Here is a 17,302-nt window from a genome sequence, read left to right on the forward strand (position 1 = left end):
AACCCAATTCAGGGGCTAGGTTAAAATGTTTTTTCCCACAGCAAGAAAATGAATCAAGTCATCCAGTCAGGCTCAGTTGCTGAGCTTGTCCTGACTGGGACCAAAGGGCAAACATGAATGGGTCACAGAAAGGCCCGATGACTGTGGGATTGAACGCGCACCAACAGCAACATAAGAGGAACCACCATGAACACCTCCATTTCAGTGCCTCTGCGCTTCAGAGTCGTTATGTTTTTCGACTACTCTGAGCAAACATGAATGGGTCACAGAAAGGCCCGATGACTATGGGGTTGAACGCACACCCAAAGCAACATAAGAGCAACCACCATGAACACCTTCGGGGGGTGGGGTTTGGGGAAGCCGTGGGGGAACGGCTTTCGAAGGTGGGGGGAATCATGGGGTCCCTCCAACGCTGCTGAAGATGTACGCTCAACCCCATGGTCGTCGAGTCAGTCCGTGACTCACTCATGTTGGCCTTTTTGGTGGGTGTTGCAGCTGGCTTAGTCCTCCTTTTCCTCACAAGTCTCGGCTCTGAGGGGCTCGATCGTACAGATCTCCTTTTCGCTCCTTTGATGACAGGTTTTGTCATCTGGTTTCTTGTTGGAAATTTCACAGTTCTTGTCAGAATCTCCATTAGTGAGGTCCTTCAATGTCTGAGTTAGGGTGTCCCACTGCTTCCGGTAGTTGGTCCTATCACGCTGGGCATCGCAGTATTTCTTGTGTTGTTTATCCTTCCTCATCCACAGGTCCTCATCCTGCCCTTCATCTTGCTTCTCCTTGTCATTGGTGTTGTCCAGAGTTTCAATTCCATGCTGCAGTGCAATATGTTGCAGATGGAAGTTCCTCTGAGCTGTCCCATGGAGAAACGTCATTAGCATGTATTTGTCCTGTTCCCTCAGAGCCTCTTCCTGTCTCCTTTGGCGCTCCTTGAGATGCTGTTGTTCCCTGATCATCTTTTCCTCTTGTATCCTCCAATTTTCTTTCAATTGCTCACATTCTGTTCTAATTTGCTGCAGCTCTTTCTCATCTTCCTCGAGTTGGATCTCCATCTTCTTCTTCTGTTTGTGATGGTCTTCTTCATCTTTCCTCAGCGTCTCTACTTCTTTTTCCTTTTCCTGTAACATTTGCTGCCAGTGTACATTTTCCCTCTCTTCTTTAATCAGAAGATTGACAGCATTTTCTAATCTGTCTACCAACTCCAGCTTTTCAGCTCTGAGTTGTTTCTCTTTCCCTAAGAAATCTCTCATTTGGGTCTCCCTTTTCTGGACCTCCTCCTCAAAATCATTTGAGAGTTTTCTCGCCTTTTCGTCTGCTTCCTCCAGCAAGCTGTCTACTTTCTTTCCATGACTGAGAGCGACGCCTAGTTTCTTGGCAAGTTCTTCTTTTTCACATATCAATTTTCTCTCCATGCTTAAGAAGTTTTCAATTTGGAGATCCCTGTTTTCGAGCTCTATTTTGACGGTTCTCAGGGAAGCCGCCATCTCACTTCCTCTCATCTTTTCTTCTTTCAACAAGTTTTCCATCTCCTTACCATGATGGAGAGCATCCTGGAGATGTCTGCTTCTCTGTTTTTCCTTCCTTAAAGATTTCAGAAGTGAATTTATTTTCAGGTGGTTTTTGTTTACCTCATCCTGAAGCTTGGCGTTCTGTCCTCCTAGTTCTGCGACCCAGTTCCTCATAACCTGGGCTTCTCCAGCCAGAACTTGGGTCCTCTTCCTCTCATTGTCTAAATCTTTATTCAGTGAAGTCACTTCTGCTGCTTTTGCTTCTAATTCTTCTTTAAAGTTTGCATTCTCTGCTCCTAGTTCTGCTACCCAGTTCTTCATAACCTGGGCTTCTCCAGCCAGAACTTGGGTCCTCTTCTTCTCATTGTCTAATTCTTTATTCAGTGAAGTCACTTCTGCTGCTTTTGCTTCTAATTCTTCTTTAAAGTTTGCATTTTCTGCTCCTAGTTCTGAGACCCAGTTCCTCATCACTTGTAGTTCTTCGGCCATAATCTCAGTTTTCACACTTTCTGCATTTATAATTTCTGATGCAGAGACCAACTGAGATTCTTTTTGGCACAAAACGGATTCTAGGAACTGAACTTGATCTTCTAGTACCAAGTTCTTCTGGGTCTCATCTGCCAGGTTTTTCTCAAGCTCACAATATCTATCTTGTAGGTCAGCTGCAACCTCCCTAAGTCTATACTTTTCGGATTCAGTGAGCTCAAGTTTTCCTCGGAGATCTTCTTGGTTCTCTTTAACATACATTAGTTGATTTTCCAGTTCTTCTACAGTGCTTTCCATGGCCGTCATTTGCACTTCCAGAGTCCTTATTTTCTCTTGGTCGTTCTCAGACTCTATCGCTTGACGTGCCAGTAATTCTTGTAGATGGTCGACTTTCCTCTCCTTCTGATCTAAGGCATCCCTGTAGTCTACTATGAGCCTCATCAAATCTTCATTTTCTGCATCAAGAATTTCAATGAAAGTTTCTGCCTCTTTAAGTTTGAGGCTCAGTTCATTTCCTTTCTCTTGAGCGTACTCCAGTTCTCTTTCTTTATCGACCATATTCTTCTGGAAGAGACTTTTCATTTCTCTCTCGTCTTCGTCCCGTTTCTTTAGCAAATGATCATTCTCCTCTAATTTTCTCTCCAGAGACACTATTTTCTCCTTCAGTTCCTTATTGTAGTTCTCTATCTTCTCTCCTCGGTCTAGAGACAGTTCCAAGTCGTGTTCTAGGCGCCGCTTTTCAGTCAGAACTTGTTCTTTTTGAAGGCAGACACTCTCGATTTGTCTGTTCATTGCTGCTCTCTCATCTGCCTTCTTTTCCAGCAAAATATTTTTATCCTCAAGTTGACGTTGAATCTGATCAATCGCCTTTTCTGCTTCCTTCCAAAGATATTCCATTCTAGTACCATAGACCTGACTCTTTTCCAGAGTTTCTTCCAACCTCTGTCTTTCTTCATCTGGTTGTTCTTGACGTAGTCTCGGCAGCTCTCTTTCCTCCTCAGTGCTTTCCAATTCTTCAATATTAGGGGTCTCTTCCAGTTCCTTCTTGCTGTCTGCTAGATCTTCCAGTTCTACGCGTTCCTCCATACTATCTTTCAGATCTTCCAGTTCTAGACTTTCTTCCAGTCTAGACACTTTGCTTGCGTCAGTTTCCAGGTCATTCTCATTCTCGCTCATATCAGTTTCAAGGACATATTCACTATCGCTCATATCAGTTTCATCATCTGCTTCACTTTCGCTCGTTTCATCATCATCCTCGCTATCACATACATCAGTTTCATCATCATCCTCATATTCGCTCATATTCAGTTCATCATCCTCATCCTCGGTATCATCCATTCGTTCGCTTTCCATACATTCTTCCAAAACATCAGACGTTCGTCCAGACATTCCATACATCCAGCACACAGCAAGCGCCAAGGCTGCCAACAAGGCCAAACCTGTAGGTATGGCAAAGGCAGAAGATGGCGCCATCAAGCTGCTGTTCGGGTGATCGACAATGATTTCTGGTTCGAGATGATCAACAGCGGCATCAACAAGAGCACCAGGTGCTCGGAAACCACTGTCGACTCCTCGACGACAACAGAAATCACACAAGTCGTCCATGATTGTAGCGTACAAGTCGCCGTAAATGAATGCCAGTATCACAAGTAATATGCAATATAGCTCAAACATGATGAAATGTCAACCTTGTACGTTTGCTTTCTCTATGTCTGAATTTTAAAACTGCCACGGCCACTCCGCAGGACTCGGGCTCCGGAGCTGCTTCTTGAAGATCCAAAGAACGCCTTCAATTGCTGGCTGCCTCGGCTCCGATGAATTCTTCTTCTTCTTCTTCGTCGTCGTCTTCGCAGATCCGAAGAACGCCTTCGACGCTGGCTGCCTCGGCTCCGATGGATTCTTCTTCATCTTCTTCTTCTTCTTCTTCTTCGCTGCTGATGAGAGAGTCTCCGGCTGTTCCAAGAGGTGGAGCTGGGGCTGCATTTGTCCTTCTGGAGGAGGAGGTGGGGGAGGGGGAGGGGGGGGCGAGATCGACGACGCCTCCACTCGGCCTCAGGGGAATGCTCGGAACGGAATTTTTTTTTCTTTACTTTACTTTTCACCTCCCACGAAGTCATAAGTTTTTTATATATAATTTATGTAGATATACATATATATATATATATATATATATATATATATATATATATATTTTTATATATATATATATATATATATATATATATATATATATGTGTGTGTGTGTGTGTGTGTGTGTGTGTGTGTGTGTGTGTGTGTGTGTGTGTGTGTTAGAGAGAGAGATGGAGATAGAAAGAGCGATGGTACATGCGCTAAACCTCTAAAGAATGTATATTAAAACGCTTCTCAGTCCTTTCCAAACAGGCCACGGGAAGATGGCCATGCCAAAATAACGAGGCATTCTGGCGTTTCGAGCAGTGATTGCAAAGTAACAACGCGAAGCAAAAATTTATGACTGAAAAAATAAATAGTCCTATATATTTCTGTTGGTCGGTTGCTTCGAGTTCACTGCCGTTTGTAGGCCTGGGTGAATTTCAATGTGATGGCTTCTGGACGTTTAATCGATGGTGTGTTTGTTTGTTTGTTAATTTTTTTTTTAGATTGAATATTCTTTGAGTTTTTTTATTTATTTATTTATTTATTTTTAGTTTTTGGTTATTCGTGTTGGTAAAGGTCTTAAGTATAATTGAATTTTTTTAGACAATATTCTATGAGTTTTTACTTATTTTATTAATTTATTTATTTATTTATTTAGTTTTGGCTATTCGTGTTGGTAAAGGTCTGAAGAATAATTGATTAATGTTTTGTTATCGTAAACCATCCGTCGAGGAAAGTAAATTCCACCAGTTTTGCAGAAATATATAAAAACATAGACACGCTTTGCATATATGTATATATTATATAGTAGATATATTATATATATCTATATATATATATTATATATATATTCAAGGCATACATATATATACATATCTATATAAAATATTACATATATATTACATATATAATATATATCATATATATATATATATATATATATATATATATATAGTATATATATAATATATATATATATATATATATATATATATATATATAGATATATATATATATATATATATATATATATACTATATATATATATATATATATAATATATACACACGTCTACAGCTTCGGAATATTTTGAGAGATGATATTTGGAAAAAAATGGATGATAATAGTTCAGTTTCGACCTTTGAAAGTTGGAAAAAAATCACTGTTTGTATTTCTGAAAATATTTGTTCTCCAAGTTATATGTTTTTTTTCCAAGTGGATGATAACCGATCAGCATCGACCTTGGAAACTTAAAAAAAAACTCTGTGCTTCTAAAGATACAAGTTGGTGTGTGTGTGTGTGTGTGTGTGTATGTTTTTTTTTCAACAGGGTGGGGCTTTGATCAGAAATCCTTTCGCCAGACGTGAAAGAGAACCAGTAAGCCACAATTCCTGTGTTATATGACGTGATATATCTTAACGCATGTTTAACGACATTCTATAGTCGATCATTTTAGGTAGATTCTTGTGCCTACGAGACGTTTGTTTGGCGGCCTCTGATTGGCTGGTACCGGGAGGAAGGCCGTTCGCTCAGTGTCTCATTATTTTCGTCTTTGGCTTAGAAAACTAGCAATATGTTTATATTTCTTCATTAATCTCACGCTTTGCTCAAGATAGGAAATTTTTGGTCATACCAGAGGATTCGGTATTAATTGTACAACTAAGTCATCTTTCCCTGAAATCAATAAGATGAAACACAAACGAATTACAACGAGTAAAAGTGAAGAGAGAAGTATTTGATTCTTAATACCTGTTTTTACTTATCATCGGATTTTGCATCATTAACGCGATCAAGATGAAAAAAACTGGTATTTTCATACAATAAAATCACCCTGAATATGCTAGTGCCTTCAGATTTTGGATGCGTGTAGTATGTGAAGAGAAAATGAAGAATATGTCTTTTTATGTTGCATTCGTAATTGATTCAAGTTTGACGGTATTGCCAAGAGAATGAGATCGGCAAGATGTCGTTGCGTTGGTCGTCTCAGCGAGAGATTTGAGTTGCCAATAAGCGATATAAGAGTTTGCAGTTTCGACAATATTTACCATGCAATATCATTACATTTTCTGTAATTAAATACACAGAATTCCCATTATGACTGCCGAATGTTTTCAATCCAATATCATACACATACAGTATGTCTAGACATATCTGATAAGGAAAATGATATCAGATGGATGCATCTGGTAACGTTAACCGAGATCTAGGCGGGAAGCTGAGAATTCAGTACAGCCTAAGCTTTAATCAGATTGTTTCAGAATATTTTTAATTTTATTATATGAATATATTTTCAAACGAAAGAGATATCAGAGACTTATTTGAGTGATATGAAATAATAATCTCAGTAAAGTAATACACAACAAAGAATTAAGGAAGATTGACTTCCTTTCGGGTTGAGCCAAGTACGGATGCAACATAATAAGACATATTCTTCATTTTCTCTTCACATATTACAGGCATCTAAAATCTGAAGGCACTAGCGTATTCAGGGTGATTTTATTGTATGAAAACACAAGTTTATTTTATCTTGATGACATAAATTATTAAAAATCCGATGATAAATAAAAACAGGTATAAAGAATTAAATACTTCTTTCTCTCTTCACTTTTATTCGTTGTAATTCCTTTGTGTTTTATCTTAATGATTTCAGGAAAAGATGACATAGTTGTACAATTAATACCGAAACCTTTGGTATGACCAAATCTTTCCTAGCTTGACCAAAGCGTGAGATGATTGAAGAAATATAAACATATTGCTAGTTTTCTAAGCCGCAGACGAAAATGATGAGACTGAGTGAGCAACCTACCTCTTGGTACCAGCCAATCAGAGGCCGCCAAACAAACGTCTCGTAGGCACAAGAATCTACCTTAACTGAATCGACTATAGTTGACGTGGCCGTACCCAAAACTCTCTCTCTCTCTCTCTCTCTCTCTCTCTCTCTCTCTCTCTCTCTCTCTCTCTCATAAAGAAGTATGATCAGGAGGAGGGGGTCCTATCTAACCAGTAAAAGAAAGGCTTACTCTCTCTCTCTCTCTCTCTCTCTCTCTCTCTCTCTCTCTCTCTCTCTCTCTCATAAAGAATGAAAGAAATTTATGTCATCCGGAGTATAAAATATCCCAGTGTCGTGACGCAGGTGAGTATTTCTTGAAAGAACCAGACGTACAACTGCTATTTCCGTGCCCTTCCTTCCCTCGCATGAACACCGACAGTAAATACTCACTAAATACTCTCAACAAAATACGCTCAAGTTATTTGACGTAATACAAACGAAGTTCGTGTGTGCCTTAATACTTAGGTCCCCTATGGACTGCTGTTTTTTTTTAACATAATGTTCGTTATAAACCGTGACGAAGGTTTATTATAACGTCGATTTCATTATTGATGGCACAGCCGGCTTTCCACAGTGTCTGTGTGGAGCTTCTCATATGTGTCAAGTTCAGGCAACTTTATAAGAAGATCTAATAATTATAATCAAGTGAATCCAGAACTCTAATGTTTCCCGTGTTGCTGCTTAGCATGAATACTGTTTAGCATGTAGCCAATAAACACATAAAAACAATTAATGATCATGTTGTATATAACCAACTGACACATTTTTATGTTGAGTACATCAGCAGTAATACAAACCAACTATACATTTTTATAGCACATGAGCTTCTAACTCATTTTATTTCCATTTGAGAGATGTAAATTTTCGGGTAAATCTGAAGCACATAAATATATATAATTAAAATAAAATAGAGAGAGAGAGAGAGAGAGAGAGAGAGAGAGAGAGAGAGAGAGAGAGAGAGAGAGAGAGAGATTCGCTTTACATCACCCTAATTATATTTCTGGTCATTATGTAATGAAATCGGATTGTACAGATTTCACTTTTCGCTAACTTTTTAAATGAATGAGAGAGAATTCCTTTCAATTTAAACCAAAAATCAGTCGCATGACAGGCTAAGGTATACTTTAGTTGACTTTACTTAAATTTACCCAGATTTATTTAGTCTCTTACATAATCTAAATTGGAAATATTCGCGCTTATATGAGGCCATTAAAACGGAGGCTGGATTGAACTTGCAGTAAGCGAATACTTTTTCAGTAGCATTTTGTGTATCAAGGCCAAGCAATGGAGGAGACTTAGTCTGTAAGTCTCCCTACTTATTCCTTGACATTATTTTATTCTTCATTAATTAGCAAAGATTGAAAATTTTAAAGATGGTCATTTCTCCTTTCCTATGGTAATTAGCTTGCAAGCTTTGAATCACCTGAGTCCTTTCTAAGGGGCACAAGAAAAACAGAAAAGTTATAATTCATCTAAATTCATAATCGTCAAAAGTTTTAAATGGCAGTATTCCTCCACGGTAAAAAAAAAAGAAAAAAAAACTCGCTTAAATAACAGTTAAATATTGCAAAGCAAGTCCCCTTTAAGTCTTTTTTTATAATCGAGGACACAAGTCAGGGACGTCACAAGCACCTGACAATGAGGTCATGTGTAGGTATGCTCACATTATCAGTCCGGACTGGTCTCAATCCCAGCAGTTAACGTTACATGTTATCACTTAAATCTTTGCTACAGTTAAAAATTAAACCAGGTATCTCAAACAAATAAGAAAAATTCAAGTGAAATGTCTATTAGATAAAAAAAAAATAAAAAATAAAAGATTAAAGATTTATGTGAGAAAAGGAAGAATCGCTATCCATGTTGAACGTAGCACGTACCTATTTGCATAATCCGATTTGATGCCCTGAATGGAAACCAATTTAACCGTGGGATGGAGAAAAAAAAAAACTCCAGCCACGAATAATAGGGTCGCACGGAGACACGAAATGATTCATTGACACACTTGTTTGCAAATATATCATAAATACTTAAAAATTTTCTCTGCATTACTTATAAGTACATACCCACACACAAATGATTATATATATATATATATATATATATATATATATATATATATATATATATATATATATATATATATATATATATATATCATATGTACACATGTAGATGTGTACATTATATATTTTATTTTATATATAATGTACATAAATGTAACAGAAACAATGCCCTCCAAAACAGAGCAAAGAATTTGAGAAAGTTAAGAGGGCATTGTGGCTATTACATTTACATAATTATCTAGTAAAAAGGACCAGTAGATTCTACAATATATATATATATATAATATATATATATATATATATATATATATATATATATATATATAGATATATATATATATATATATATATATATATATATATATATATATATATATATATATATATATATATATATATATATATATATATATATATCTTGGCCGCCTTTAACCAATGCAGGGAAGGCGGCTGCTATTCCCTATTGGGAGCATATGCGTCTTTCATCTCGATAGCTGGTGTAGGCGAAAGAGTTTATTCGTTGGTGGAAAAGGTGTTAGAGAGAACTTTAAGGGCGAGTTACCGGCCAGACAAATGCAATCCTTGTGGGCTTCAGTAAATATCAAAGGGACATTAAAACATTAAAATGGATGGACGGTTATGTCAGGAGGTCTGGCTCCCTGGAAATTATTTTGACTCTTGTTTGTTGTTGTCTGTTCACTCATTTTTTTTTTAACTGTGTTAAAGGTAGATGAAAGCAAAATTTTCAGGAATAAACGGAATTGAATGATATACAAAATAGTTTTTTTAAATGTGTTAAAGGTAGATTATTATTTTTTTTTTTCAAGAAATAAACGGAGTTGAATGATTATACACGATAATTTTTTTCAAGTGTTTTAAAGGTAGATGGAACAAAATTTTCAAGGAATAAACGGAATTGAATAATAGTACAAAATAATTTTTATAACTGTGTTAAAAGCAGACGAAAGCAAAATTTTCAAGGAATAACGGAAATTGAATGATTATACAAAATAAAAATCTGACAACGTAAAGTTAATTGATAACGTTTAGCAGAATAAAATGAGTAACATATTCATGTGAATGTAATTACAAAGGCCAATGAGGCCGAACAATATGAAATGATTTTTCTGTTTATTAATTTTTTCTACTTAGGTTGCTAGCTCTCAATACACTTGTATGCATGTAGGTAAGTATGTATGTATCTCTGTAAGTGTATTTGCTTGAGCACATCCTAAGGTTTGAGGATATTGGTTAAATGGTCACCACCCTAAAAAGGGAAGTTAATACTCTTTAGAAAATAATCCAGAGCCACCTAAAATGATTAAGACTAGTAGTAGTAGTAGTAGTAGTAGTAGTAGTAGTTACAACTACTAGTAGTAGTATATACTAAGAATAATATCTGCTTGGGGGGTGACTTTGCTTTCATTAACATAACAAGATCTTAATAAGAAATTATATTGTGTCACACGTATAAACAAAAAACAGGGATGGTGAATAAAGAAATAAAAAAAAAACAGACGAATTAGAGAAAGTAATTTGTAATGACCGCATCATTTGAATAAAAAGGGTAGTAGCCTAGACATTTTTTCGAGTCTGTTCCCCCCAAAAAAAAAAAAATCTAGTTAAGCAAATAGAAAAAGTAAAGCCAAATTTCTGCCACGTTTTTAAAACGTAGTTTTTAAGAAAAAACGTTCGGAAGGAAAATAAAAAGTCTTAATGATTTTCCCACTCGCATCACGCAATCGGGTACTTTTTAAGGAGACAAATTAACCTAAAAGTCAAATGAAACTACCAAGAGCCGGGAAATTCCATGCTAATACCCTTAATCTGAATTCTAACTAAAGGGAAAATTCGTCAAAATCTAATTAACCCTTAATTAGCCCAGTCTGACGCCTAATCATTTCTCTCTGTTTTTGACTCGGTTGGGAGCTTCCCCGTCCCACCCTTTTTTTTTATGGGTTGGGGGGGTTAGGTGGGGGGGATGTTGGGATGGTCAGCAGGGAAGGGGAAGGGGGGCGGAAAGGGTTAGATAAAATCGCAATCCTTCACACCATTGCACGTGGGAATATCGCGGCAGGACGAATGATCAGGAATTTTTGGGGGAGGATCCGTCTGCCTCGCGGAAGGATATGATTACGGGAGAATCTTCGAGTCATAAAAAGACATAGCGCCCTTGAAGGAAGAAACGAAGGAAGGAAGGGAGTGAAATTTCGCCAGGCTCTAAGTAAGATTACGAAAGCCCATTTGCATAATTTAATTAGATTCGCTGAATAGCCTAATTTGGTGGAGATGTGTCCGAAAAAAAGATCTTTTCAATTTCAGGCGAGTCCTCAGGAGGTCGAACGCAATAACATGACAACAAATCTGGGTGAGACGGATCCCTCCCCTCTTGGATTACCGCGTTTTTATGGTGGGGGATATTTTCGTGAGATAAATGATATATATATATATATATATATATAATATATATATATATATATATATATATATAGTCTAGTATATATATTATAGATATATATATATATATATAATATATATATATACGTCCTCGTGTGTATATATTATATATATATAATATATATATATATATATATATATATATCTATATAACATATATATATACATATATATGGTCTGTATTTTATGGCAACCAAAATAGCCCCTTTTGCTGTTTGGAATTTATTAGCTAGCGAAACAGTGTTCACTGACCCGGGAGCAACAGCCATTTGTAATCAAACTGGCCTATATAATGTTGGGTAGAATCTTTGATAGGTCCTCGCTCAATATAAAAAGAAATAAAAATAAATCCAAGGGTAAAAGTGCGAATAGGAAAACATCAAATGAAAGCAAAAACAGGACGCAGAACGAAAAACAGAAACCTGACTCCTGAGCAAGTGAGCTACCACTTGCTGATAAGGGGTTACTTTGTTTTGTGAATTTATCTACTAAGGTCTCCCTTTGTCAAGAAAAGTTTTTTCGGGGGGATACATTCCCACCCCCGGCACCCCCAAACCCCTGGCCCCCCCCACTACACCTGGAAACTAGGACACCAGCATAAATTCAAATCCGCAGTATCTGTACTTCACATTCGCACTTCAGCCTCTTTTTACATATCAAATTTTACGAATATAATGAAATTAAAACTCTGCACTGTATAACTTAGAAACTTCCCGTCGTCTCACTCGTAAAGTAGAATCTGAAAACCTCCCCGTGGGTTTGGATGGGGGGAGGGAGGGAGGGGGGGGGGGGGGGGGGGGGGGGGGGGGGGGGAGGATCACAGAGGAGTTTTTCCTCAACTAAGCAAATATCTCATGCCCGAAGTTCGGTACAATCAGACGACTTTTTCCTTTTCCACGCTTTCCTTATTCACTGGGGGCTCCGGAAAAGGTACGTGATGTTGACGATATATTGCCCCAAAAAACTTTATTGATTTTTTTTTTTTCTTAACGGAGGAGTTTGTTTACGAAAGTTCTCCGAGTGGAATTAAATGAAGGAGTTTTTAAAGAGTTGTGAATATTTACTTCCTGTGTACCATATTGGGTTTTTGAAATGGAAGTATGGCCGCGATTGTTAAAGGTACTTTTTTCAATCTTACGCTCTTTAGGTTGGGGCCTCTTTCTCTCTCTCTCTCGTCTCTCTCTCTCTCTCTCTCTCTCTCTCTCTCTCTCTCTCCAACAAAACAAGCCTCACTTCCGATAATATTTTTTTGTATTTCTAATTAGCGAAATGATCAGATAACCAATACACTTTTTTTGCATTATAAAAAAAAAAATATGATTATTATGAAATGGCTAAATCTAGCATCTTTAAAATCGGTAAATCTTCCTTGAATGCTCTAGTAAGAATGATTGAGCTTTCATTGTTTTCTTAATATTATATATATATATATATATATATATATATATATATATATATATATATATATGTATGTATATTTGCGAAAGTTCTCCGTATTGGTCAGAGACTAAAACAACCTGAATTTACCAATATCAGGAACCACGCTTCTAATTGTAAAATTGAAATCCAAAAAGAACAATTCACAATATAGATTATGTAAAAAATCCTGAACATCTAACTACCCTCGAGTCGTTATACATTAAGAAAACTTGTTCCTTCACTCAATAGCAATACCTCCTCAGCAACTTTAAACCTGGCATAGTTGACGCCGTCACCGTCATCTGATTTTTGGCCATTCCATCTCCTCTCTACATTATGGACTGTTGGTGTTTGGGTTGTTCTCTCTCTCTCTTTACCTGTTATTTGTGTTTTTACTTTGTTCCTTTTAATTTTTAAAAACTATTTTAATATTTTTGAGTTCCTTTGTTGTTTTATCATCGAATGTTATTCATGTGTCTCTTTGCTCTTTCACAGACTGATGGTGCACAGAGGTTTCATGTGCGGAACGTTTCGTTGGTAATAAACTTGATCCCTTTTACATATAAATATATATATATATATATAATATTATATATATATATATATATATATATATATATATATATATATATATATATATAGTATATACACACACACACTCAAATGCCTGGTTTAACTTAACCTGTGAGCTAGTTTATTCTTATTAACCCAATTCTCTTCTTTGTTCGTAGAGAGCCCTTTGTTCTGTGGAAGCTTGTCTAACAGGTCCTTTTGGGCTTTAGGGCTTGTACCGCGTGAATACGTCATCACCTCCTGCCACTAGGGTGTCTGTCATAGGTCGTGATTTACGATGATATTAAGCTTTAAATAATAAGTTTGGATTAATATGTGATGTCATACAGATAATCGGATACCTATTAGCTGACAAATTTACGCTTGATGCATATTACTTGGCTCTTAATATTTTTTAAGGTAAAAATAGTGAAGGTAAGTTACAGTTTCCTTACGAATAAAAAGTGTCCCGTTTACATATATGTGTATATATATAATTTATATATATACGTATATATATATATATATCGTATATATATATATATGTATATATATAGTAGATATGTATATATATATATATAATGTATATATCTATATATATAGTATATTATACCTATATTATATATATATATATATAATATATATATATATATATATATATATATATATACATATAGATACGCGTGTGACTGGCGTTATAATTTGGCAACGCATGACAATTTTTATTTACACTGACTAATGAACACTAGATATTCAGGCGTAATTTATTGAAAATATTTATCTCATCCAGTCACTATGCAATATGTCAAAGTAATAAACATTCATAAACCAATATCTGATGTAATGGAGACAATAAACGCAAACGCTTAATGACAATTATACAACTCATGATTAATGTCACGTAATATCTATATACTTAACATTTAATGGCCCGTTCACGAATATTATAATTAGTTACAGCAATTCGCTGTAAATGACAGCAATTTGCTGTAAAGGAAGGACATATTCGCATGAAGATTATCTAGCTTTGATTATGTTATTATCTTCCTGTTCAGTGAAATCAATTAAATTTTCTAGAGTTAGGATGATATGAAGATAAGCTTTGTCAGGCCTAACGAGAGATTTTAATTGAATGGGATTGTTTGTGAGTGTGTGTGTGTGTGTGTGAGAGAGAGAGAGAGAGAGAGAGAGAGAGAGAGAGAGAGAGAGAGAGAGAGAACATCTACCTCTCGGCCATACAGCTTCTGCATAACTCAAAACTTCCCCTGAAAAACGTTCGACAGCCAATCAGTGGAATGGATTAAAGATTAATCCAGGTTGAATTGATTTCCCTTAAATGGACTTCGGATAGAGATAGAGACTGAGAGAGCCTCGTCTTTTCACGTCCTTTAAAATACCTGCTGTTATACCTATCGGCAGAAGAGTAAAAAGGCCATACAAAGGGAATTAAATAAACCGTCACAAAAACAAAGATGCGTAAAGAAATTAGAAAATGTTGAAATAAATAAAAGCAAGAAATGACTACTACAGTTACCATAATGAAGTATGTCGATAAATGAGATAAAGGTACTCGTTACAAATTTCTACTCAAAAAGACACCTCTAGCGACGAAGGATGAGAGAGAGAGAGAGAGAGAGAGAGAGAGAGAGAGAGAGAGAGAGATTCCAGGGAAAGGAAGGCTAATAAGCCAGGTGTCTCAGGGACTCCTTTCATTTTTATCCTTTAACAAAGAACGACTTTTGACGATTTATGCTCCTCGCATAATATAGTGGAAATCTTTTCTTCTCATTTAAGAAAGAAAAGTAGGTAATTAACTCTAGTTGTATCTGCTCTATTTTTTTATTTTTTATCTTGGCCCGAGTTTGTGGAAGTAATCTATCTTGCAACTGACTTCGGAGAGCTTAGGAGGACACCAAAGTCCTGTTTTTCGCATCTGCATTCTTAATAATTATGCCGAACGAATGGTACAAAAGAAATGAAGATGAACAAAGTCTTAGTGGAAAGGAATATCAAATTCAGGCCAAATGCCAAGAGCTGGGACCTGCGAGGTCATTCACCCCTGAAAGTGAAACTGAGGGTGAAATGTTATTTAAGGTGTAACTTGAGGGAAAGAGCTGGGACCTGCGAGGTCATTCAGCCCTGAAAGTGAAACTGAGGGTGAAATGTTATTAAGGTGTAACTTGAGGAAGACATCGCAGTTGCACTATAAACAAATGTAATTGTTAGGAGAGGGTGGAGAGTAAGATGAACGAAAAGAATATGAACGGAAGAACATAAAAAAAAAAAAAAAATGAAAAGGGTTGCAGTTGGGGACCGAAAGGACGCTGCGAAGAACCTTCCATAATGCCTACAGTGAGCCGCGTGAGGTGTGCTGACGGCACTACGTCCCCATGGGGACCCAACCCAGAGTTTCTTGGACCGTATGGAATAAACGGCAATTAGGAAAATTAACCCTCGTACGCTACCTGTGAAAACAGCTTATATCTTCAACGCGATGGGCGAGACATTAAAAAGTTTTGACCATAAACGACGAACCAGCATTCCGAAATGGGGAGTAAGACAAGGACATAATTCTTCGCTGGGTTTAGCGTGTTTTGCTTTATCATCGTTACAGAAATTCTCTTGTGAACTGAAATTTCATACAGTTTTCCACATTGCCAGTGATAGTAATTTTCATTGGGGGATTGTTTAAACACACACACACTAAATATATATATATATATATATATATATATATATATATATATATATATATATATATATATATATATATATATATATATATATATATATATATATATATATATATATATATATATATATATATATATATATATATATATATATATATATATATATATATAAAGAAGCCCATAAAAACACCAAAATATAGAGAGAAAAGTACTATATTTCAGAGACTGCTGTCTCCCTCTTCAGGTAGATGAATGAGAAAAGTTTACAGAAAAGGTGGTATTTATACCAAGAGGTCCATCCACAGGCAAGTCAATTTAGGTCACCCCCACTGATAATCTTCCTTTAATCTTCTTAAGCGTTGGCTGAATGAAAATCTTGTCGATCGTATCTGAATCCCATGCTCCTTTTGAGATGTTCATTACCTGCCTCTCTTTTATTAAGGCCAATTCCATCATTTGACTCTTGTACCGGCAGTTGTTGCTATAAATTATACGTGACAAATTCCAGTTTATTCTATGGTTATGTAAATTTATATGGTTGAAAATAGCCGAGTTCTGTTGTCCATACCTAACTGACCGTTTGTGTTGTATTAATCTCTGGGAAAGTGTTTTACCTGTAAATCTGATGTAAGATTGGTCACAGTCCTGGCATGGAGGCTATAAGTTTATATCGATTCTGTCCATTACAAATCACCGTCGATCTCGGTGTTTTTCGTAAATTAGAATTTGATATGAAACCCCCTCAACCATGTTAGCCGATTCGAACAATTTGGACGCCAACGTAGCCTTGTTATGAATACTTATCACATCACCCCCATGGGGAGACGAAATTATTATCGACTAAAAATTCCCCTTCGGTACATATATGTAAATATATATCAATTCCAAGGTAGAGCGAATAAATATTAAAGGACATTTGTAGCTCGAATGATTTATATGAATCATGGTGATGTGATAAGTATTCATAACAAGGCTACGTTGGTCAAACGTTCGAATCGGCTAACATGGTTTAGGAGTTTTTATATCAATTCTAATTACGAAAACACCGAGATCGACGGTGATTTGTAATGGTCAGAATCGATATAAACTTATAGCCTCTCTGTTGGCCGACGTCACTGTCCGTTCTGATTTCGTTTCCCGTCCACTGGACGGTTCGACCCCATGGTGGGACGAAATTATTAT

At 36.3% G+C, this 17,302-nt stretch overlaps 1 protein-coding gene across 1 annotated transcript; it reads right to left on the minus strand.

Annotated features, from left to right (window-relative positions):
* Nucleotides 1–500: 500 nt before the first annotated feature.
* LOC135208381 (uncharacterized) lies at nt 501–3,596 on the minus strand. The gene has a single exon (XM_064240482.1). The coding sequence runs from the start codon at nt 3,594–3,596 to the stop codon at nt 501–503; it is 3,096 nt and encodes a 1,031-aa protein (XP_064096552.1).
* Between the last annotated feature and the right edge of the window lie 13,706 nt (nt 3,597–17,302).

This window comes from Macrobrachium nipponense, chromosome 35, assembly GCF_015104395.2.
Source record: "Macrobrachium nipponense isolate FS-2020 chromosome 35, ASM1510439v2, whole genome shotgun sequence".
Lineage (NCBI taxonomy): Eukaryota > Metazoa > Arthropoda > Malacostraca > Decapoda > Palaemonidae > Macrobrachium > Macrobrachium nipponense.